At 34.2% G+C, this 25,831-nt stretch overlaps 1 protein-coding gene across 3 annotated transcripts in view; it reads left to right on the top strand.

Moving 5' to 3' along the window:
* EMB (embigin) overlaps window positions 1-18,619 on the top strand; it is a 60,797-nt gene extending 42,178 nt beyond the window's left edge. For 2 of the 3 annotated variants that reach the window (XM_037798785.1, XM_037798788.1), the window contains 5 exons: window positions 7,844-7,971; window positions 10,140-10,419; window positions 11,218-11,251; window positions 12,876-12,962; window positions 13,506-18,619. In XM_037798785.1, coding sequence (XP_037654713.1) covers window positions 7,844-7,971; window positions 10,140-10,419; window positions 11,218-11,251; window positions 12,876-12,933 — 500 coding nt within the window. In that variant the 3' untranslated portion in view covers window positions 12,934-12,962; window positions 13,506-18,619. The remainder of the gene's footprint in view (window positions 1-7,843; window positions 7,972-10,139; window positions 10,420-11,217; window positions 11,252-12,875; window positions 12,963-13,505) is intronic. The other variant, XM_037798786.1, reaches the window with a different exon arrangement.
* The last annotated feature ends 7,212 nt before the right edge of the window (window positions 18,620-25,831 follow it).

Genomic DNA, 25,831 nt, shown 5'->3' with positions numbered 1-25,831 from the left:
CCTCTGACAAAATCAAGAACCCGTCAATAGCAAGTGACCTACTTCATCATCGCTGTGCCGTACGATGGTTTGTTTCTTTCTCCCACACTGCACTCAAAGACGCATTTCCTTCATGTGGTTTTATAATTGTTCCCATTTGGCAAATAATAATAAATCTTTGTCTTTACACACTTTGGACTTTCCAAGGGCATAAACTAATAACATCTTTGTTTATTTTGGTTAAATATGTTATCTCTTCATCTTCTTCCCTGTGTTTGCCTAATTTAGCTTAGTGAAGGATAGCTACACCATATACATTTCCTTTCCTTTTCCCTCTTTTCCCCCTTTTTCTTTTCCTTGCCTCTCTCCCTTCCTACTTCTTTTCCTCCCTCCCTTTCTTCCCTCCTTCTTAATGAGCTAAAAGAGAATTAAACACATGTCCCTACACACACCAAAATCCTCGTAAACACCTTTTATTGAGACTCCTTTAGATATGTAAAGAAAGCCTGTAGGTCTTAAGGAAATAAATGCTCATCTAATTTTGAGATTTAAATTGCCTCCAGGAGATTAAACTTAAACTCTTTTTTTTTTCTTTTAGACAGCACTGCCCTCTGGAAATATGCACTAGTCTTGTCAGCTCCAAGTGTCAATATTGAATATATTCCATTTTTATTAGTGGTCTGTTGCAATAATTTACCTAAATTATTATTTGAGAGTGATCATTCTGAAGGGGGACCCTGTGGGTCTTGGGTCCTTGCCTGGCATGGCAAGAATGACTTGTCACACTGGTTTGCTTGCAAAGGAAAGTGATTTAATAGCCGGCAGAGACAGATGTCCCAGTCTCAAATCTCTCCCTCAAAAGGTTGCAAGAACAAGGTTTATACACATCATTGGACTCGAAGAGTGTTACGAAGGAACAGAAAGAGATTAGGGAGGAACAAGGAAAAAACAGGGAGATAATGTTGATGGATTCTTTGGGAAATGAGAAAGATTAGGGAGTACAATCTAGTTCCATTTGGGTTAACAGAATTGCTCAGATGTGACTAAAAATGTAAACATTTGGTCCAGAGACCATTTGTTCATTTGGTCAGGGGACGATTTGGTCAAGGCTTGGAAGTGTTTATTGTTTAGATTGATTGACCTTCCCTTTGTCAAAAAGATTGGATTGACTGGGAAAGCATAAGATTTAACTCAGTCTTATCAGCCTAGCCAGGAACTAAGGAATTGAATGGCAAAGGGTTTTACAAAGAATAAGAAAGATTTAGCACCATGTTCCCCTTATCAGGAATGGGAACTGAGGAACCTAGTTGCAGGAATAAAAAAGAATAATGCAGTGTTCCCATTGTCAAAGATGGGAACTGTGAGAGCTAGTTGCAGGGGCTTTTTCAATTCTTGCCTCTAATGTGAAGATTAACAGAAGCATTTTATTTTTTAACATACCAATCCATTTAATGCCAACTATTCTTAGGAAAGGCCTCTTGATTCCTTGTCTGTTTTGAAGTAACTAAGCTGATGCTGGCTGGTGTCAGATATGACAACACAATTTTGTTGTTTTTGCTTTTCTAGTTTGCTTCAAGCAGTTCAATTCAGGTTTTTAGTTTTTGATGCCCACTTAACATTAATATTACTTTTAAGTCTGTACCATATCCTGAGGATATTTATAAAATTAGTAAGTTGGGCTCTTCTTGGTCTTCTTTGGTAAAATCTTCTCTGTAATTCATCTAAATTGAATATTGCTTAGAGAAGTAATTTCATTTGAGTACAAATTAAAGGCATCTGCACAACAATTCATATTTTGGTCATTATTTAATTAGGTCTGTAAGGTATATATAATGATGCATGTTTTTATAAATGTTTTCCTATTATACTCTGGTTGCATGGGCACTGGTTGCATATGGCTTTTCTAAAGAAGAGGAATTATGTTTTCTTAGCAGCACTAGAATTGAGGATGAATTTTAAATTGATCCAAAAAAGACTTCTGTTACTGAATACATGAATCAACTATAATGCATGAGTCTGAGCCCTCAGGATAATTCATCAGCAAAGTCCCTGCCTCTGCCGTTATAGGAGCCAGGTGATTTATTACTACAAGCTTGTTAAAGGAACTCAACATTACTGATTAGTACGATGTAAGAAAACTTGCTGATTCTGTATGTTTGGCTGTTGGTGCCAGTACAGGGGATATAGCAGACGTGCACACTGTAAGCTTGCAACTGCTAATCTATCAGTGATCACCTAAAAAGATGAGTGATGATTTACTATTTTTCTCAGTAGTGGGTCAGACATTCTGAGGCAGTTGCTGAAAACTTCCGTATTATTCATCAATGTTAAAATCTCTTAGTAGAAAATATTCAGAAATTTAATTGGTAAAGGACAAGTAATTGATAAGGATATGGAACTTTTTTGAAGTCATGCTGAGATTTTGATCGTATCACTTGCTCTAAAACCTGTCTTGGCCCAGCCATTCATCTTCATCAGGAAGTATCCAAGGAATCAAAGTATGGAAAAGTGACATAATATAATCAGCTGGGACTTCAGCCCTAAATCCCAGTGTTGAAGTCTGGTTAGCTGTCTTTGACCATATGTGAGAATCTTTTTCCTAATTTGATAATATCTAAATATCCTTGAACCAGAAAAGACATTTAGGCCTACGTGGTACAGTACATGAATACTCAAATATAGATCTCCAACTTTACAACTCCAGAAGGCTTTAATGGATCTTGGATCCCATCTTCATAAACTCTAGCCTGAATCAGCAGTTTCACCATTTTCAAACCTGGACTATTCCAACCCCGAGGCTTTCATGTGTCCTGTATTATCCAAAATTTCAAAAGGTCAGCAGGACATGTTAGAATACCATACCACTATCTTTATATTAATAAATATTTCCAGGCATAAGCAGTGACCCAGAGCCAATTGTGGCCTCTATAGCAGTTCATACAAATTAATGTTCCCTGAACACAGTGCATTTTTATAATTTAAACCCACATTGCTGTTATCAGCCATATATAGCAGAGTAGAACAGTGATAAATGTCATCTTGGGGACTGAAACACTCAAAAAAACAGAGATGAAAAGAAAACTGAATTTTGGTTCCAGCTTCTCCACGGCATCACTCAATCATTCTGTGTTATCTGCAGTCTACAACCTGATCTTGACATTTAATTGGAATGGTTTAATAGTATAGCCATGTGTTTCTCATTCAAACCTCATAGAGTACCCAAGATTTTACTGAAAAGCTGCTTTTACCTGCCAGTTATGCTTCTCAAGCCTGTGCTTACTAACAGTGTATATTCTGCCATGTTTTTCCCCCAAATGTTGCTTTTCTTCCACTTTTGACTTCTTGACCTGTGGGTAAACTGCAATATCTTTATCATATTTCAACATATTTTCCTGCTAATACATGACCTAATTGCCCAGAAGAAACACACTGAGATTGAGAAATAGATCTGGGGAATAAACAACTTGGGAAAGCAGAAACTCTGCCTCTGACTTGGGTCCAACCCAACCAGTTTCAAAGTCGGCATTTAAAGGCAGTGTTTCTTTTAAGGTGAGCTTATCTTGGCACTGGAATTAATTGCACCAGACCTGCACTAATAAAAAGTAGTGATGAAGATGTATGTGTTGCATCTCTCCACATGGAACTAGAAAAGTGTGACTCTGCCTGCATCTGAGGTTTGGAGGGAACCTTGTTTGTGGCTTCAGAAAAGAATCCCGATTTTAGCCAATCTAGAATCCCCGCTTGGTCTGCTGGTCTTTACTTGAACCATATGAGACCTTTCCCAGAGTAGGGACTTTTCCCCTCAAATGCTTGTATATTCACATGCTACACTGATTTATTAAAAACAAACCAGGTATTGTGTGCATCGGACTGACGTATGATTAGAAAGTGGTATTGAGTCAATAGATTGACAGCATTTGGCTAGGAGACCCAAGAACTTAGATCTCACTTGTTCCAGTCACTTCTTACAGTAAAATATCAGATTTGGAAATATACACAGAAACAGAAACCAAAGCAAAGTAACACTTCTTATTATTGGCCAGCCTCGGACACAGACCTTGCTGTAGTAATCCAGTAAGGTAGCCTGAGCACAGCAAGGGCTTCTGTTTTCTCAGATAGGCCCAAGGAACCTTAAAACAAGCAGGCTTTTAATGCTATTCCATTCCTTTACGGTCCCGAACTCAGTGAGGAACTTCTACTCTAGAGTGAGGGAGAACGCACTCTCCTGAACCAGAGACAATGCTCAGCATGCATCTGAGTTATTTATACCTCCAAATTCTCAAACTAGAAAAAAGGGCCCAAGTCCTGCCAAGGAATGTGACCAAACCAGGCAATCCTTCCCTCCAGGGCTGGAAAACAGAAGGTTGATTGAGTGGAGGAAAGTTCTAATGCAGCTCACAGGGACCTCAGCCTACGGACCACTGCCCAACCTTCCACTGCCACAGGCTCCAACATTTAACAAGGAAACCGACTCTAACAAAACAAAACAGATACAGAATAAACTTTTCTGTGGTTCTGCCTAATTGAGGTCTTTAACATTTTGACATTTAAATTTTTTTCCTTCTTTCTCAAGAACTTAAAAAGTTTTTAAATTAAATTACTATTAGGACAGATGATCATCATCTTCTCTTAGATTCTAGAGTTGTTTCCAATTTTCTTATGTTGGTTATTTCCCTCCCTTAGAGCTGTCTGGGTCTCCACATGAGTCCTGAAGTAGTAGCTGGAGATTGAGGAAGCTGAGCCACACTAACCAAAGTAGCTTCACCTAATAGGGCAGAACACTTATGTGGGAGACGGTTATTTATTTTTATTCCAAAGAAAGTCTATAGTATTTAGAGGAAATTATCCTCTTTTTAAAAATGTAGCTCATGATTGTATCAAAGTGTTAATTGCTTTATTTTTCCTTTTCTTGGTAAAACCATTAGGTTGTGAATGGGTCATTTCGTTTTTTTACTCTTAGATTTTATAAAGATAGGTAAAATTATTCTTCTGTGTATTATTTCTGCTCCATGTACAATGTAGGTCTGGAAACAAGTTTCGTGTTTTTAAAAAAACTTTTCAACTAATTTTATTTCTTGTTATTGGTAAGAACAATAACTAGGCACCCTGATTTAAGTTGTTTTAATTTATATTTTAATTGTAATGTTTACGCAAACATAATCTTGTTCAACAGCTTTAGCCGAGCACTTAAATGCCTAATTAAGGCAGTAGAATTGGTTTTACAACTTCACTGAAGAGTTGCTTAATATATATTATTAAAGAATACATTAGTACCATCACAGCATCTTTTGTAATGTTTATACAAACATAATCTTGTTCAGCAGCTTTAGCCAAGCAGTTTAATGCCTGATTAAGGCAGTAGAATTGGTTTTACAACTTCACCAGAGTTCCTTAATATATTATTAAAGAATACATCAGTACCATCACACCATCTTGAAACTGTTTCTCCATTCTTCTTCTGGGTTTCCTCATCTGTGAATTCATCTAATATTCATCATTTTAATATTTCAGTCTCCTTTCTCAGATGGGCTGGGTGGTCTACAAAGGACTCAGTTTAGTGCCAGGTTTTCCTGTTTCTTGGGTATTTTTACACATCCCCATGGTCCTGAAATGCATTCAGATGAATTTCAATTCTTTGAATTCTAAGTCTCATTCCTTTTCTCTTCCACATGGGCAGCTTCACATGAAGGTAATCTATAATATTGGGCTGACTAATAGCCACTCTATATAGAGGTCATGGGCATTACAAATTGGAAGAAAGCTTAACTAAAAAAAATCAGTATCCGTATATGATCATCTCATAACAAAATTTTGGATTTTGCGATGTTTTCTTTGCACCAAGAACTTTCCATATCATGTTGTCATATTTGTTCCTTTACAGCAACACTGTAGGATGGGTAGACCCATCCATGTCCTCAAAGCTGGTAAGACTGAAACAGAGATTCTATTTCAGATATTTGTTGGATCCAGATCCCATTTTAATCACCACATTGGGTTAAGTGCTTCAAACACACATGACCTTTCATTCGAAATGGACACATATTGACCACAAGTTCCTTAATGTCCCTCAGCCTAATGGCGGCCAATAGGAAATGTGGGATAATCGTCAGCCCTCAAAAGGGAAGCTCAGAATATCTTCTGACGAGGTCACTTCACCTATTTCTACCTACCTGCTTACCCATTTCTACCTGCCTGTTTCTACCTACTGCAATCAGGAATCCATTATCAAAGTCTTAGCAAGGTCAAGCTGGTTGGTTGTACTCACCTCCCATATCCCCTCTCCAGTGGTTCCTCACTAGGTGTCCACAGACATCTAGTGATTAGAAATTCTAATTAGTAGTTCACATTTTTGATTAATGTAAAATTATAGACCATTTAATTTTATCAAAATATGTTTCTTTGGTTATGAAAAGTGTGGAAACCATCTTTCTTATGATTACTTGAAGCGTTTACCCCTTCTTGGGCTCCCCTTACATGCATTTCTTTATTATTAGCAGTGCTTCCTTCAGCAACACTAATGAAAGGGAGGGTGATAGGTGCAATTATATGGGAACTGACTATTTAGACTCATTTTATACATGAAAGAAAAAAAAGACTTCCCAGCAGTCACTACTGTAACAATCACATAAGGACATACCCCATAAAGAAAACCTGTTCTTCAACTCTGTTTTTACCACTTCTCTTGTGGTTATACAAATCAGCATTTCTTTTCAGTTATTTCCAGTTACTTTCGCCATCTTTTCTTTTTGGTTTGAACATCCAGCAGAGGCCTGGTTGTCTTTAGGTAGGGGAAACCTGGAGCACTTGGAAAAATGTTATTTAATCTTGTCATAAATTTGTAAATTAAAATTCAGCCTTTGCTCTCCACACTGCCCCCAATTAAATAGAATAACAATTGAACTTTAAATATCTACAAAATTTGTCATCATGGTATTAAACATTGAGACATTATAATTTTATCCATTCCCTTTCTGCTGACCAACCAAAAAAAAAAAGAAAAAAAAAAGACAATAATGAAAATCTGCTGTAATTAGGGGAAAAAAAGTCAACAAAAGTAATCTTTATCAGTCTCCATCCCCAGCTTACTATTAAGGATGTATTAAGATAAATACACATTTTGCAATAGCCTCTGACGTCAATCAGAAGCAACTGATTTCACCATGTAGACAGTTCATTGGGTTTTTATTGCATTGCTTATGTTCTTATGTTTTAAGTTTCTTTACTGAGTTATTCACATCCTTAAAACTTGTATTTTCTAAGCTCATCACTCATCTTTATTCCCTTTCTAATGATTTCCACTTAGCCCTTCTTGACTGAGAAATGATTACGAATATTAGTAAGTATATTTTTTATAAGTCTACATGGAAGTGTTTATAGCTCATTTTCTTTCTTGTTTTCTTTCTCTTAATTTTCCTTTGTTTCTTTCTTACACTCCCACATTCTCTACCTCTTTGCTGTCTTTTCATAAATATGTATCAACTAATGGTTTTATAGCCTAACAATTTTGTTTCTTCACTGAAATGCTACTTGAAGTTAAACTTAAAAAAAAAAGTAGTTCTAAGGTAATTTAGCAGGTGAGAAGAAAGAATAAGCTTGAAAACATCAGACTTCTTCCTTATCTAAGATGCAGCACTTTGTTACTTGTTATTGTTATTAGACTTAACAGTAGAAGACCTTCTATCACTACATTGTAGACCTACCATATTAACTACTATCAATTGGTTTCATTTTATGTGAAACTCAACCTGTATAAATAAAATCATATGCTAATGAGAAAATGGAAAAAATAAAATATCTGAAAATTGAATATGTTCTCCTTATTCAAACTATATTACTAACCTACATTTTTCTAAATTTTCCTTAGTACCTGAAATTCATGGAAAAAACAAACGATTGATCACTTATGTGGGAGATTCTACTGTTTTAATATGTAAATGTTATGATTGTGTTCCTTTAAATTGGACCTGGTATAGTAGTAATGGGAGTGTACAGGTAAGATTATATATTCTTTTATTTGAAGAAAATAAAACAAAAATAAAAACTTTAATTTACAAATAATAAGATTATAACAGACTCAAAATTCCTAAGACTATTTATACTTCTATTGTCTTGCTTTTTAACATTTATAAAGACAAAACAGAATGGCATTTTCATTTCATGTTTTCAGAGTATACATTTTATATATGAAGTTACTCTTAATGTTTCATTAGCTGATACTTTGTTTTTTAGGTTTATCAATTTATTTAAGTTTTCTCAAAGGAAGTCATAGTTCATTTTTAGTTTACCAGTTTAGAAATATCCTCTTCAGAAAAGATTCATTTTTTTTTATCATTCCATGAAAGTAACTAGAAAAAAAGCCAGTATTCTTTTCCTGATTCTGTTTTCAAAAACATCTTTGAAAAGAATGTGAAATGAAAATTTGGTAACTTCATAGGTCTTTTTTTTTTTTTTTTTTGGTGTTCCAGAGACCTAAGGGAAGCTGAATAACTTTTAATACCTATTTATCTAAGAGAAATGGCTATTCAAAGCTAATATTAAGAAAAACATTCATATTCAATACATCATGGCCTCAGATAGCAGGGGAAATTCAGGACATTGTCCCTTAAGGAACATCCTTCACTTGTCCTGGTGCTAATGAGCTTTGAAATTAAAATCCTGTTAAAGGCAAGCTGTAATTCTAGAAGGAATAGTATCAGAAGTATAGATCTTAAAATGAGGTATTAAATTCCTTCTTAGACATTTTGGCACTATCATAGTCAGTTGAAGGATGACAGAGGAAAGACTTAAAAAGGACAGTGGCTGCTTCTGTGGTAACATTGGTTTAATTTTTCAGAGAAGTAGCCCCAAATCACTTAGGTGTTGACTTAACCATTAAACACAGCTGCTAGTCCTTCTTGTTGAAGATTAGAAGAGTCAATCATTGTTTGTATGTAAATATTTTTAAAAAACATATAAATATGTTAAAACAATAGTGATTGTGTTATTTGAAATACACACCATAATTTATGTATACATATGTGATACAAACAAAAAATGCCTAAATATAATTTATTTTAAACTTTTAGAATATAATCTTCCATATACCTGTACGTCTTTCCACCTACCATAGTAATCGCTTCTTAATTTGGCATTAAGCATTGGTTCACATTAGCAAGTGAGGAAAGTACAGGGAATAGAGCACAGGAAATCTTAGGTTAAGTATTTTTTTCAAAATGTAGACCAGCCATCTGCATCAGAATCACCTGAGATGCTTGTTGAAAATGCATTACTTTTGATTTACCAGCTGTGACTTAGGGTCAATTTGTTACATGCATTCCAAGAGTTGCTGTGCAAATGGGACCAGGATGCTACAATTTTTTGGCAAATAATAAAGTCACAGACAATTCTTCATCAGATAACTTCTGAGAATATTTGTATGCAGATTAGCATTAATGAGCAGTGCAGTGCAGTGAGTGGGAGAGCAAAGAAGGCCTGAAAATAAAATTTAATTTCAATATATTAAATAAAACAGTACCAAGAACTAATTTAGTATGGCTCTTGAGAGGCCCAGGAAAATCCAGAGAATTTCAGACATCAGATTGCTTGCAAAATAATTCAGACATGGAAAGAGAGAAGGGATGCAGAGGATTTCCACCATTCCTTCTGTATCAGCTCCAAAGCCCTGAAGATTTCATCCTAGAGCTCAGCCCATGGGACTCCCAATATCAGGGGTGCATGATCTTCCTTTATAAGAATGATCAGGTTTAGTAGCTTCAGGGGTAGTTGTTTCAGTGTGACCTGTGACCTGTGAAGGAAGAAGTGCTTTGGTTAAAGTTAGTCAAGGATTAGATTATGAAATCCAGATGGCTGTTTTTTTCTGTTTTTTTTTTCCTCATGTATTTACCCACAATGATCTACTCACTGTTGTTTCAAACACTATGCTAAACCCTTAAAGCAAAGTATGCTTTTCCTTGTTTTCTACCTTCAGGTGATCAAACTGGTAAGACTTGAGGTCTGTTAGATATAATGTCTCACAAATTTTAGTTTGCTATCCCATGCTTTTTCCTAGTAAGTAATTTTCTCAGCACCATCTTACTGCTTTTGTTCAAAACTAGTTCATATAGGACATTTACCTTTTATGCAATATAATAGGAATGGGTTTTAATGTCTCCTTATATTAGGTTCCTGTTGATATTCAAATGAATGATAAGTTCATGATCAGTGGAACATATGCTAATGAAACAAAGCTCAAGATAATGCAACTTTCAGAGGAAGATAAAGGATCTTACTGGTGCCATGCCATATTCCAGCTAGGCGAGAGTGAAGAACACATGGAACTTGTCGTGCTGAGCTATTTGGTGCCCCTTAAACCATTTCTTGCAATAGCTGCTGAAGTTGTTCTTTTAGTTGCTATTATTCTGCTCTGTGAAGTATACACCAAAAAGAAAAATAAGCCCCCAGGTAGGATTTCCTCTTTTGGACAACATTATCAGGTTATGACTTAATGTGTTACAGTAACTTGAGAGTTTTGGGAGAAAATGCAGTTTTTCTTATTTGGAGTGTTATTTTCATTAATATATGGTGACAGTGGGATATGAACTTATATCCATGATCTTCCTGTTTCAACCTGCCAAAAAATTTTTACATAAAAACATACCACTTTCTTTTGTCTTTTCTTTGGTACTACCTGTGCCTGAGCACCAATTATGTGATATATGTATTGGCACTGGAATACTATATAGAAAATTCTCTGGGCAGCTTAATATAGAATATTGCAAAGATCAACAGCAATTCTTTTCATTAGATAATTCATTTTTAAAAAATGTTTTATCAGAAATTCTGGAGTTCTAGTAAAAGGCCTTTTCCATTCCGTTTTGGGTTTTTGTCATCTGTGGTTAATGAAATTACCATCCCTGGGAAAATTTATCGTACATTCTGTATTCTTTGCTGATATTTTACTAAACTTTAAAAATTATAAATTAATCAATTACGTTTCTAAATCTGAGAGGACTAAACTATGCTTGACGGACAATGCAGATAAATTTTGGAGAATTTGAAAAGGGTGTGACAGAGGCACAGCTATCTAAAGTAGTGCAGCTCTCCTACATTCCACAGAGGGAAAACAGCACAGTTTATCTCAGGGGTAAAATTGAATTGAGGTCTCTCAATTTATCTCAGGGGTAAAATTGAATTGAACATCTGTATTCCATAATCTTAATAAGCTAACCTTAGTATTTAAATTGTTCTTTTATTACACAGAAGATGAGAGAGAATTTGAACAAATTGAGCACCTGTAAGTATCATTTCTTACAGATTGATTTTCCCTTGAATAAAATGCATATAAATATGAAATTGAATAAAATATTTGCAGTTGGGAAAAAAACACCAGAGTATAATATGTATATGTTATTTCCATGTTGTGGTGAAGGGTGGTGTCTGGAGTTAGCCTTCCGGTATCCAAATCCCTCTCTGTCGCTTACTGCTTCCACCTTGAGATTTCTCCTCTACAAATGGGTTTAATAATAGTACCTACCACATAAGGCTTTTGATTAAATGATACTATATATGTAAAAATGCTCAGTACAGGGCAGGATGCCCAGAAGTTGTTCAGTAACCATAAGAAAATATTGTTGCAAGCAGTGATTCTCAGCCCTGGCTATATTTTTGATCACTAGGAGACTTCTTAAAAATACAGTAGTCAGACCTTACTGGATTGCTAGATCAGAACCTCTGGGGATTGAGCCTGAACGTCCATATTTCTTTAAAATATCTACCAGTAATTTTAATCCTCTGTAATGTTGAAAACCACTGGTCTAGAATTCTATTAGTGATTATTTTTGAGAGATCATATGTTGTGTCATTAGTTCTCTTTTGCCCCCTCAGGAGCAATATCAGGTGGATTCAATCTATAGCATAAAAAATTAACTTTATTGTCTTTTGAAAATTCAGATATTGCACACAATTTTTTCCATCCTGTGCTGTTCCACAGATATCACTGAATATATTGTTTTCTCATCTTTAGCTTATTTCAATGTCTTTGATTTAATGCAAGTTTCAAAGACACTGGAACTCATTTAGATAAAACCCTTTAGTAATGCTTCTTTAGGATTTTTAGTTAGGAGGTAAATTTTTCTTGGTAGAGAATAAATGTTATTTTCTGTTATATTTTATATATAGTGTTAATATATGTGTTTAGATACTAGTAATTCATAGAGTTTCTTGGTGAAAGTTATTTAAAAATAGTACTAAATGTATAACATAAAAGCAAGCTATTCTCTTCAAATAGTTCAGAGAGGAACTCATGTATTTATCTGATCAACACATTTATTTCATCCACATAATCCCATGACCCCAGTTTTGATGTAATTGATTAGATGGTTGAATTTATCATCTAGTGGTAATAGTTTAGTAAGTTCAAGCCTGGCCATAAGACCTAAAAGGGCATAGATTACAGACTCTTGTTCCTAGTTTAATCATTTTTGTCTTAAGAATCTGAAGCCTTGCTTTGATGCATGTTGGATGAATGAAGAACTATGTTTTACCCCTTATTCAATGTCATAAGCATGTCACATAAAGACATATTGGCTGAGATCCTAATTGGCTATTGCCATGCACATTTTAACACAGTGCATAAGTTGTATCCATGCACCCAAGCCCCTACTCATGCTTGGGGAAAAGAAATTCTCCTGCATAAAATACATAGGGCCTTGTCACCATCATCTGTAGCTGCAGTTCTTCTCCAATCAGTGGCATAAAAAAAGTCAACATTATGAGTAAAACATTTTTAGGAAGAGTAAATTCTGTCTGTATTGACTTTTTACATTTTAACCTTGTAGCTTTAATATAAATGGGTACGTACTGAATTCGTTTTATGCAATGGAAACATTTATTGATTTTCCTTTTTGGTTTCAATACAGGAAATCAGAAGATAGCAATGGTATAGAAAACAGTGCCCCAAGGCACAGAAAAAATTAAGTTCCTTCCAAATGATAGTCTAATAAAAGGTAAAATTCAATATACATAGGCTATCTATATATTAATCCAGTTCCTTTTTCTTTATAGTTTTATAAAAGACCTAGTCATTCACTGTGTGCTTGAATATGGTTGTTTAAAATGTTGTAGGAGAAAATATATATAGTTTTAAAAAATATATCTCCTTTCTCTGCCAGCAGTCACTTAGCAACCAATCCAAAAGTAAATCTTATTGCAGTGTCTATATAATTTTCTTTTATCACCATGGAGTGGTTTCTTTTTACAACTTTTCATATAGCCTTATTTCCTTTCCCCTCAACTTTTCTTGACCTATTGTTAATTTATTCTCATATATTTGGTGTTATGAACTAATCCATGTTAGCAAGTTTCTTTACTGATTAGAGTAAAATTTTTCATATTTCATCAATATTTTTTTCTTGAGTGTTAGAGTAGGTGCTCTTTGTTTTGGCAGAGTTTATGTCCCCTCTCCCAGCACTTTTTACTTTGTTAAAGTGGTAAGTTATAGAAGAACCAGTACATGTTAATTATGTCTCACTATGCTTTATTTTTTACAGGAATCAGTGAACCAAGAATGAGAAACATCATGTCAAGACACATGGGATGATATACAAAGAGTTTGTATTTCAACTTTGTTTGTGCTTCCTGTTACGAGCATCTGAGTTATTTTTGAAAGGATGAAAAGCTTACACATGCTCAGCAGAAGCTTCATAAATAATATATGCTATCTCAGATATTAAGATATATTTTCATTTTGTAATTATTTTACATTAAAGCAAGGTAAATTAAATTTGTTCTATGAGCTAAAACCCAGGATAATTAATATCATGTTGGTTCTTAAAGAACACACATAACAGACACCAGCAGCACCAGTTATCAGTCGTAGAGCAACAGTCACTCAAGACCTAATAACTACCAAAGAAATTACAGAGAAAGCCTTGACCATTTGTCTCAAAATGTTTTTTTCCTTTCAAAATCATGCTTACTGTGTATTAAAGTATTTGTAACAATTTTTATGTTAAGTTAATCCTTCTGTGATATTGAAAAAAGTGTCTTAACTATGAAAGGCGTGCTTGTTGTCTCTGCTAGTGATGGTTACTCTACATCCTCCACAAGAAAAACATTTTCATTCATAAAAATTGGTTTAAAGCAAGAAAATCAAACCACATAAATGCTCCCAACTCTCACCACAAAAGCAAATTTTCTAATCTTTATTCCCTCATGTACGCTGCTTTCCCACAAGCTAAAGTACAGTCTTCCATGGTTTAGAGCATTTCAAAAATTTTAAGCCATGGGTTTTGGACTTCTTAAGGTATACCTGGTATTGAGGTTTTATGGTGCAGGTCCCGATAGTCTTAATGCAACATACCAGAGGGATTCTTCTTTGGTTCTGAGGGAGACCTAGGGACTGTGACAAGGAACCCACAAACCTTAGTGACTAGAGGATTAAAGTTTGGGAAGCAGAGTTGAATGATTTGAAAAAAAAAAATACTTTGTAAAAACTTACACAAAATACTGGCTGAAAATATAAATAAAATTCTGGTAGTAAAAATTATAATTATGTGACATTTTAACCAATGTTTGAAAATATTACCAGTATGAATACTCAGTCCCTGACACACATAAGATGATGACTTGCAAGCTGTTCATTTTGTTGCAGCAGTATTTTGTTGTAAAGAATGTTAACTGCACATACATGTTTTGTTGAACTAGAATACATCCTTAAGCAAAGGCATACTTCATATAAACAATTCTTGGTCTCAGAGCCATGATGCATGCATGTTTTTGGTTTAATTCATTATTAATCTGATTAAATTGTATTAGGTGATAATCTGTATGATGGCAGACAACCAGTCAATTAGCTTAATTACTAAATTCTTATTCAGTAAAAAAATTAGTCAAACCTGCTGTTTGACTAGGTTCATTTCAAACGGGTATATTTGAGACTGTGTATACACAAAATCTAAAACAATTTGTAACTCATTTGTAGTATGCAACTTTCCATTTTGCCATCACTGACTATTTAGGCTGAAATAGTCTTCAAGCAAGAAATATTGCTGCCCCAAGGTAAAATAACCTGAAATGCTTAAAGAGTAAATTGAATTTTTATATGACAATACTTACTATTTATTTTTAGTAGCAAAGACAATTTATTTCAGGAATCTTAAACAAATATTACCCAGAAAATTAAAGTTGAATTTTGGCTTTTCAGAGATTCTCTGGAGACTTCTGGAAATGTATTTCATCACTGTTAGTTTAAAAATGGAACGTTTCCACTAACCTCATGGAAATGATAAATGGATTAACTAATAATGACCAATTGTAGCTTGACTGCAAATGCTAAGCAAGCAGAAAAGCTCAAGTGGGAAAACTACTCCCATTTAATGTATTAGACTCTTTGGGAAACTCAATTAATCTTTCCAGCTAACAGGGCTATTTAACCTGTTAAGTAGATGTAATGATGTTACAAAATGCCGACACTTGCTTATACAATATACTCAAGACTAAATCTCCCTTTTCAGTCTTTCTGGTTTTCCCCCAGCATCTAGTTATGCCAAAACATTGAACTCATTGTAAGAATTTTTCTCCTTTATTTTCTCCTTTATTAACTAATACTTGTTGGTTATAAATCCGTGTTCCTTTGAACTTAATAGCTCATTAATCTACTCCATTGCCTCCATCACTCCACCCTTGTCAGCTGCATCAGCTAAGGTTTTAATTTTCCTGCCTCAGTTTTATCTTCTATCAATTTGTTCTGCACACCACTGCCAAAGTCTTTCTAAAACAGAAATCTCACTTATAACTTAATGTGGCGTGTTCTATGCCAAACCTAGCAGGCTCACCTTTGACATTTCTTAATATTGCAGTTCTCCAAATCACAAATCTCTCTCCAGTGTCTTGATGGAGCCTTGCCCAAATGTAGAACTTGCCCAGAATTTTCACACCACTTCCCTCCTTGCCTAAGTCAAGTTTAGCTTTCAAGACTTTACTCTGCTGTTACTTCCCGCAGGGTGCCACATACCAAGTAGAGTGTGTACTGTCGTATGAGTTCCATCACACTTTTTTGTGTGTCTGTTACCTTGAATTATAATTATACATTTATTGGCTGTTTCCTTGAATTCTGTCTTTTATTCTTGTACCCTGTACCTAACACATAGAAGGGCATATTAGAAACATCAAGAAATGTGTGTTGAATGGATGAATGTATAAATGGACAGCAATCAAATTTTATACATTTTTACTTATTTTTTAGCAGAATATTCTAAATTGTGACAAATCAGAAATGGAAAATATTCTAACAGAGGAAAAGTATGTTTTTATAACTTTTAACATTTACCTCTATTACTTTAAAAGGCACAGAATAATAGAAAGTCAAGGTCCTTTCAGATTCTCTTTCATAATGTGTTAATGTCTGATGAGCAAAGCAAGTTCTGGTTACCTAAAACAATTTGTATAGGGTAGGTCCTTTTCCACTTATTTAAATTTCTAATTGTCCTCTATTTTTCATGGACAGTACAAATGCAAAATCTTATTCTAGCCTTTGCCTCTTTTAATAAGGTAGCATATTAACTTTAAATATGAAGGGTTTTAAAAATTGTATTTTGCTCAGTACTGTAGAGTTTGTTGATAATTGTGCCTCCTCCGCTAACCACCTCATTTCTTTCCATCTCCTCCCAGTACCTTATAGTGCCTTGAAATATCATAGATTCAGTTAAAATTGTTATTTGAAAAGGAACCAGTTTTTTAAAACTTTCATTGTATAGTTTTATCAAAAGCTTGTCTTTAATCAAATATATCAAAAGAAAAAAAGTACTTTTGCTTGTTTCCTGCATCTTCATATGTTGAAGCATTTAAAGACTTAAGCAAAATGATTTACTGAATATTTACCATATTTCTTTATAGAATAATAAATCTTCTCTAATTGAACAAATCTATGCAAAGAATTAAGCATATTTGTCCCCATTAGCATTGTTTGTTTTCAGGTGGAAATACATTCAAATATATGTGCCAGTATCCCTTAGAATGCACAATGACCTACAAGTTGCATACACTGAATAAATACTTACTGAATGAATGAATTAAGAAAGGAATGACACAATTATATTTGGAATCTCAGATTATACATATTTACATAGTACGGCCTTTTGATTAACTGTGAATTTATCCTACTCTAATGTAGACAAAAAAGAAAACAGGAACTGCCTAGGTGCACTTTTTCATGACATTTAGGAATGTATTTTCACGGTACCTGGAAGGTCAATTACATGCTCTGATTATCAGTTGAGTTCTTTATTGAAGACATTAAATAATAATCATTGACATTTGTCAGGTGCTTAGCAGATGACAGGCTATTCTCTGTATCAATCATCTTTTTATTTCATTCTTTAATTGCTTGATTAAATCTTAGACTTCATGATCATATTCTTAAGGCTTATCTGACCCACACTTTGGGAAACCTGTGTCTCTGCAGTGGTGCGGTGAATCAGTATGCATTTGTTTGTTTGTGGGGGGGGGTGTTCATTTTTTTCCCAAAATTTTACTTATTAGTACATAAGGTGACTATATAATTTATCATCTAAGCACTGAGAATGAAAGAAGGTGATGTTAACAATTTCATGAGGACAGCAGGCAAAAAGTAGAGCCTCTGGTCACACTTTTAGCCTGTTGGGGAGAACTAAGTACTTTATGGATGTTTGTTGCTATGCATAGCAGTAACATCAGTAGCAAGTTTGAATGATAAGCAGAAAGTAACTTCTAGGGAAATAATGTATGCTAGATGAGGTTCACTGCAAAGTAATGCCTATAAAGAGAAATTTAATAAGATTAAAGAAGTATTGCTTTCCAAAAGTACTGTGATTAAGATCTATTAGCATTCAAACGTATGATGCTCAAGTTGTAAGAGAACTGGAAAAGAAAGTGTTGCTTTGTTGGCCTGTGAAATGAAATGGACAGCTCTTTGGATTTGCTTATCTTCTGCTTAATGTGTTAAAATAATAATATTGGTGTGGTTCTCAGTGGAGCAGGAAGGAAAATTGCTTGCTTATGCCTTTACAATAAAATCTGATTACGAAATGGGTGGAGATTGCTCATGGGTAAAATCATCAAAATTAGTTTTTTATCACATGACTAACATGATACATCTATGTTTCTTACTCTGTCCTTTCCCAAATGGGAAAATGTTTTAAGAAACCTGTTTGGGATATTAGCTAAGCTCTACATATTATTTTGATGTATCTATCATGTTTAATAACTTTTGTTCATAAAAATTTGATTTTGTTTAATTTCTGATACAATTTGTAAAATAATTTAGCACAAATCATTATTTTTTCTAAAATAGATTTATTTTATATGTAATTTACTGCAATGTTATTTAATGCCACAAAAAGCATAACGAAATATGATTTTTAACTGCTTTTTTATCTCTTAAGATAAAAATTGACTATAAACTTTGCTTTTCTTTAAATCAAGGACATGGATGGATTATGATGTATTTCCTAATACTGGAGTGTTTTCTTTTTTTAGCATATATGTCTAAATTCTCATCAATGCCTTTCTGTATTAATAAATAGCACAGAAAATGTCTGTATTGGAATGCTAAAAAAACCTTTCTGCTGCTTATAGCACAAAGGATATATAAAATAAAATTTATTCTGTGAATTAAAAATTTAAATGAGGATTGAAAAATATGTTATCAGATATTTTATTTTTAACGATGGCTTAAAAGTAAATCTATAAAGGCCTACATAATAGAAAACACCACTTTTTTCTTTGTTTCTATTTATAAGAAATTCAAGCTTTGGAAGGCAAGTCATCCATCTCAAGCTCAACAAAAAGTGCACCTAGAGCTGAGACTTTGTATTTTGACACATAAAATAGGAAGCCAGAAAGGAATTTTCAGAACATACCAAAATATATTTGCGAAATTTAAAAGGCAACTATGGTTTTTTATCAGTGGATAGTAAAATGAAGTTACTGTAGTAAATTGCCTAAAATATTGCATAAAACAAATTTGCTTGTTCTGCATTGTCATTTTAGATTGGTTCAGCAAAAATAGTTGAAAGATATTTAAAAGTTTGTTTTCTATGGAAATGTCTGCTTCTGCAAAAGAGAAGCAATATTCCAAATACAGCATTTTAATGGTCTTAACAGAAGATACTAAAATATTTCAACATGTATTATATTTTACTTATCCTATTTGAAATAATTAAATATGTGTTAACATTATCAATGACTAATAAAGAAATATTTGCGTTCTAAAGCATGTGAGGTCAATATAAAGGCAGTGAACAATTGTATTTGGGTGGTGACTGGATTAAAAGCAATGGCTGGGGAGTTCCACTTCTGGAGAGAGAGTAGATGTAGTTTTGTAGTTTTTTCTAATCTTCCTGTTAAGTATAGCTAACAATCCTGGACCTTATGAATCAAACAAAGGAAACTCTGACAGGTGAAGACTACCTAGGGAATCTAGGACCTGAGGTACTACATAACTATGAGATCCCTTGTATTTCTGTTTTCCTCAAATCTATCCCAGCTAGATTTTAGAGAACCCAACAACCTGGGAATGCAATGTTTGCAGACAAAAAAGCTCCCAGGAAAACCTATTCTCTCTAGCCAAATGACCAGCAAAGTGGCAACCTAGCAAGACCAAAACTCAGACAATAACCACCCTACTCTAACCAAAAACCACCACTGTGACCCCCACTTATGCCACTGGCAGCAATGGTTGTGGGGGAACCTATAAATCCCCCCTCAATAACCCAACGCAGCATAATACATATGTCTCCATGGAATGTATACCAAGAGAGACCACATCCTGGGCAATAAAATAGGTGTCAACAACTTAAAAGAAAATCTCAAAATGGAATTAAACTAGAAATCAGTACCAGAAATATAGCAGGAAAATCTCTACATGTGTAAATAAAATATGTAAAGGGGTAGTCTCAAAGGGAATAAAAAGGGAAGTCTCAAAGGGAATAAAAAGTATATTAAACAGAAAGAAAAGGAAAACAACATATCAAAATTTGTGTGGTATAGTTAAAGCAATGCTAAAAGGGACATTTATAGCAGTAAATTCTTATGTTAGAAAAGAGGAAAAGTTTCAAATCAATAATCTAAGCTACCACCCCAAAAACTAGAAAAAGAAGAGCAAAATAAATGGCAAATAAAGGCAGGAAATGTTAAATAGAACAGCAGAAACCAATGAAATAAAAAACAAAAACAATAGAGAAAATCAATGAAACAAAAAATCTGGTTCTCTAAAAAGATCAATAAAATTGACAAAACTCCAGCAAGGTTTTGAACAAAAAAAGAGAAGACTCAAATTACCAATAACAGGAATGAAATAAGCGATATCACTACAGACCCTGCAGACATCACTAGAGATAGTATGAACTGTACACACGTTTGATAAATTAGATGAAATGGACTACCTGCTATCACAGAAATTGCAACAAATCTCTTAATATATGAAAGAGAATTTGAATAGCTCTATAACTATTAAGTAAATTGGATTCATAATTTAAAAGCCCTATAAAAATAATTTCACTGGAGAATACTTCCAAACATGTAAAGAATAATTAAAACCATTTCTCCACAATTTCTTTTCAGAAAATAAAAGAAGAAGGAACATTTCTCAAATCATTTTATGAAACCAGCATTACCCTGATACCCAAATCAAAGACAATACAAAAAAAAAAAAAAAAAAAAAAAGAAAAGAAAAGAAAAAAAAATAGAGCAATATCCCTCATGAAAATTGTTCTGGTTAGCTAAAGCTGCCATTGTGCAAAATACCAGAAATGGATTGGCTTTTATAACGGGGATTATTTAGGTTACAAATTTACAGTTCTAAGGCCATAAAAGTGTCCAAACTAAGGCATAAACAAAAGGATGTCTTCATTGAAGAAAGGCTGATGGCATCCAGAACACTTATTTGAATGTTTTTTACAGCTTTCTCCAAAATGTCTCTGGGTTTCTGGTTTTCTCCAAAATGTCTCTGGGCTTCCATCTCTCTTAGCTTCTCTCAGCTCTCTGCTTGGTTCTCCTTGGTGTTTCTTTCTAAGAGTCGGGGAGTCCTCTCTTAGCTTCTCTAGGGCAAACTCTGGGCTCTTCTCTTAGATTAACATCTCCAAATGTCCTTCTGTCTGCATCTCCCAGTGTTTCCAAGTGTCCAGGCCTATGTCGGCTCTTAGCTTCTCCCAGGGGAAAATTGTGGATTGCATATCTTAGCTTTTCTCCAAAATGTCTCTTTCAGCTTCTCTCTCTTCTCCCTTAAAACATTCAACTGATTAGATTAAATCCAGTTGACTGAATTCTCTCATTATGGAAGACACTCTCTCATTGATGTAATCAGCCACAGATGCAATCAATTGATGATTTAATAAACCAGCCTGCTGGTTTATTTACCAGCCATGAAATGTCCTTGCAGTAGTGGTTAAGGCCAGTGTTTGCTTGACCAGCCACATGGACACCATCACCTGGCCAAGGTGACACATGAACCTAACCATCACAAACATAAAGCAAAATTCTTAACAAAATATTAGCAAATATTATTCAGCAATATATAAAAGGAGATAAACACCATGACCAAGTGGAGTTGGTTCCAGCAATGTTCAATATTTGAAAATCAATCGTAATCCACCATAATAACAGTGAAAAAGAGATAAATTGTAATGCATCAATTGATGCAAAATAAGCACTTGACAAACCCAGCATCCATTCATGATAAAGACTCAGAAAACTAAGAATAGAGGGGAATGTCCTCAACTTGATGAAGAACAACTACAAAAAAACTACAAGTAACATAATAATGTTATGTAAACATGACATGCTCACATGAAAGTGCAAGTGAGATGCTTTCCCCATAAGATTGGGAATAATATCTTCTATTCCCACAGCTATTCAACACATTACTGTAAGTTCTGGGAAGCTCAAAAAAGCAAGAAAAGGAAATAAAATAACATATTGAAAAGGAAGATATAAAATTGTCCCTGTATACCAATGACATGATGGTCTACATAGAAAATCCCAAGAAACTGATAAATAATTAATAAGTGAGTTCAGGAATGTCTCAGGATACAAGGTCAACATACAAAAATTAATTGCATTTCTATATAAAAACATTGACCACGTGGGAAAATGAAATTAAAAATGCAATGCCATGTACAATCTTTCAAAAAAAAATAAAAAAAATTATGTGCAAATCTAACAAAACATGTACAGGACTCCATGCTGAAAACTGGAAAACGATGAAAGATATCAAAGATCTAAATAAAAAGAGATATATTGTGTTCATGGATTGGAAGATGCAACATAGTAAAGATGTCAATTCTCCCTAAAGTGATATAAAGATTAATTTAATTCTTATGGAAATCCCAGCCAAGATATTTTAAGATTAAAAACTAGATTGTACTAAAATGTATATGGACAGGCAAAAGTAATGGAACAATTAAACAAATTTGAAAATTCTGAATAAAAATGGAGGAATCACTTCACCTGATTTTAAACTTATTATACAGCTACAGTAATCAAGACTGTGTGGGAATGGCAACGAATAGAAAGACCAGTGGAACATGATAAAGAACCCCAAAAAGAACTCCATCCAAGTACTGCCAGAGTCTTTTCAACAAATGGCACTGTAGGAATTGGATATTCAAAAGAAAACCTCATCTTAAAATTCACACATTATACAAAAGCTATCTCAAAATGGATCATGGACTTAAATATAAAGCATAAAACCATTAAACTTTTAGAAGAAAACATGGAAAATCATCAGGACCTAGGGCATGACACGACTTCTCACCCTGTAAGTAAGCCCTGAATAAAAGTTCAGGTATCAGAAAATGCTCATTGTCTTCTTTGGCCTTTGGACTGGCATGGCTCTCTTGGGCTGCAACAAGGGGTTCTTGGAAAATTCCGCTGATTAAAATATTTCCTCCATTCTTTCAGTGGAATAACTCATTTGGGAAAGCCTCACTTGGAGGGTGATGGGTACATAAAGAGGAGGATGTCAGAAGTCAATTATCTTAGGAACAAGGCGGTGAATAGTGAGAAGTCTGTCTAAACCTATTGTAGGAAGAATAATGTTTCCATATTTTTATGTTTCATTTTATTATGCTTTGGAGTTTAACAGAGTTATTTCAGGACATTCTTCAGTAAACGATATGTTCCCCAAATCAGCAATGCACTTATATTATCAAGTTGGTTGTATAAGGGCCCATTAATTTTAATGTTAGTAGACTAGATTAATGCCTACAGTCTAAGAATGCAGTCTAAAATTTAGTAGTTGTTTTAGAAATTCTTGAGAGACCCTTCATAGATTGTCAGTTAATTAAACTTTTCCAAAGTTTCATTTCCTTCTTATTCTGCCATGAATGTTTAGATCTAATCACTCCCAAAAAGAATACGCCGTAGTTTATGAATACAAATGATTGCTAGACCCCACAGTTATAGACCCCATAGTTACAAATTATAAAATATCAAAGTTTCTTCTGTCAGCATGGCTTTTTAAAATTTGAAATCAGCATCGTAGCTCCTTATTATGTTGTATATAGTGGTTAATTCAGAATAAAAAATACTCATACTGCAAAAAATTAATGTCTTTAGTAATTTAAAACCCTCTATGTCTTTAAAATGAATCTTGGGAAGAACTTGAAATACTGCAGAAACCCAAATTTGATAAAACACCAAGAAAAAGTACACCATATGTTACCAAAATGTGAAATGGGAGTTCAATTTTATGACTCAGAAATGACTGATTTAGTTAACTTTATTCATTCCACAATTATCTATTTATTAATTTAAGTTTTATTAGAGAAATTGTAGGTTTACAGAAAAGTAATGCAGAAAGTACAGAGTTTTCATATATATCACCACTGCCACTCCCCTCCCCCCCCATCATCTACCCAGAGTGTTCCCTTTTATTAACACTTTGCATTGGTGTACTACTTTGGCTGTAATTGATGAAACAACATTATTCTAATTCTACTGTTAACTATAGCCCATAGTTTACATTAGGGCTCACTGTCTTTGTTTTATGGCTTTATAGGGTTGTTGTTTTTTTTTTTATATTTTATTCTGGTAACATATATAATCTAATTTTTCTCATTTTAACCACTTTCAAACTTACAATTCAACATTGTTAATTACTTTCACGATGTTGTACTACCTCATCCATTTTTGGAAGAGTGAAAAATGTTGTCTTGCTTGTATGTTGCTTTTAGCGATTCTCAATTCTACCAATCTCAAGAGTGGGAATTGATTATTGATTTGATTACTTTTCTATGTAATTATTGAGTAAATATTTAATTGCAACTGAGGAGAAAAGGCAGAAACGCAATGGGCACATACTATTTTTATTTAGCAAATAACTTAATAAAAGGGATGGAGAAGAGAAGTGACAGTTTTCTATGTATATATTTTGAACAGTTTTGACTTTTGGAATAATGTTAATGTTTTCCATTCCAAAATGGATGAATGAATAAGTGAATGAATAAAATCAATAGGAATTGAATAAAAACCCCTAAAATCTAATACAAACAGAATCAAATGAATCTCACATGAATATCATAAACACAATGAAAGACACACACAAAAAGAATCAACACAAGTAAACTTTGAACACAGCATTTTAAATACATACCCAGGGACTAAAATATAGCTACACCAATTATGAAATCTAATTACTAGTCCTCCTAACTCCACTACTCTCACCCCAGCTACCCATTGGGATGAGTTTATAATTTTGAAACTATCTTTGGTATAATATAGCTTTGAGAAAATAAGTAAATATATTGATGGTAGTCAGATTCAGTTACCTGTGTTGAAAAAAGGAGTTAGAGTGAATACTGTGCTCTGTTCCAGATTCCATTTTAGGACTGAAGGAATTTTTCTTCTAGTAGACGGAAATGCTACAGGCTGACAGCTGTCCGCTGTTGGCAATCCTTGGAAACTGCCATTGGCTACATACTGCTGCCTAACCCATTACAAGAGAATGTGATCCAACAACATAACATACCTAGACCAAGGGACCCACTCCACAGCAAAAGAGGTGCAGCTATGAGCATATGAGCATGGAATTCAGTTGTCCTCACAGTCCGCACCACTCAGTTGCTGATGGAAGAGGTTTTTGAAAATGAGGGTAAGTACCAGTTAAGAGAAAATACCATGGTGGCTGTGGACTGGAATCACCTGAACTTATGGGGCAACTTGGTGGATGGAATCAGCTGGGACTGTAGACTAGAACAACAGACATGCAACTGCTTCATGTGGCTTGGGCGTCTCATGGCATGTGGGCTGGGTTCCAAGAAGGAGTCTCCTGAGTGACAAGAGGACGATCATTCCAAGAGAACAGTGGGAGCTGCTTGGCTTTTTATGATTTAGTTTCAGAAGTAATATTGTATCACTCCCACTGTACTCAATTAGTGAAGCAGTCACAAATTCATCCGGCTTTTAGAGGAGGGGACAGAGATTCTACCTCTCAATTGGAGGAGTATCAAAGAACTTGGGGCCATCTTTTAAAATTGTCACAAGGGCTAGATGTAGTAGCAACGCAGTAGCAATCAGCAAACCTAGAACCCAGATATTGGCTTTTGAAGATCATTTTTTGCTAAGAAAGGAACCAGGGTTCCATAGAGAAAGAGCTCATTCCAGGTCTGGGGCAGAGAAAGTATATGATAAATCTCACTGTTCTAGACAGAAAGTAATAGAATATTCAAAGAATGATAGGGAACTATCAAATGACCCAGGGCAGTTGATTGGGCTCCCACTGGCAAAATCTGATACAATGTGAGCATCAAAATAAATAATAAGAATTGATCATGACCCATTATATAATATAGTAAATCATGTATGCAGATCGATATAAATAAATAAGGCAAAGAAAAGC

Source organism: Choloepus didactylus, chromosome 11 (genome assembly GCF_015220235.1).
Source record: "Choloepus didactylus isolate mChoDid1 chromosome 11, mChoDid1.pri, whole genome shotgun sequence".
NCBI lineage: Eukaryota > Metazoa > Chordata > Mammalia > Pilosa > Megalonychidae > Choloepus > Choloepus didactylus.
Note: the sequence above shows the minus strand (reverse complement) of the source record. Positions and strands in the feature narration are given on the sequence as shown.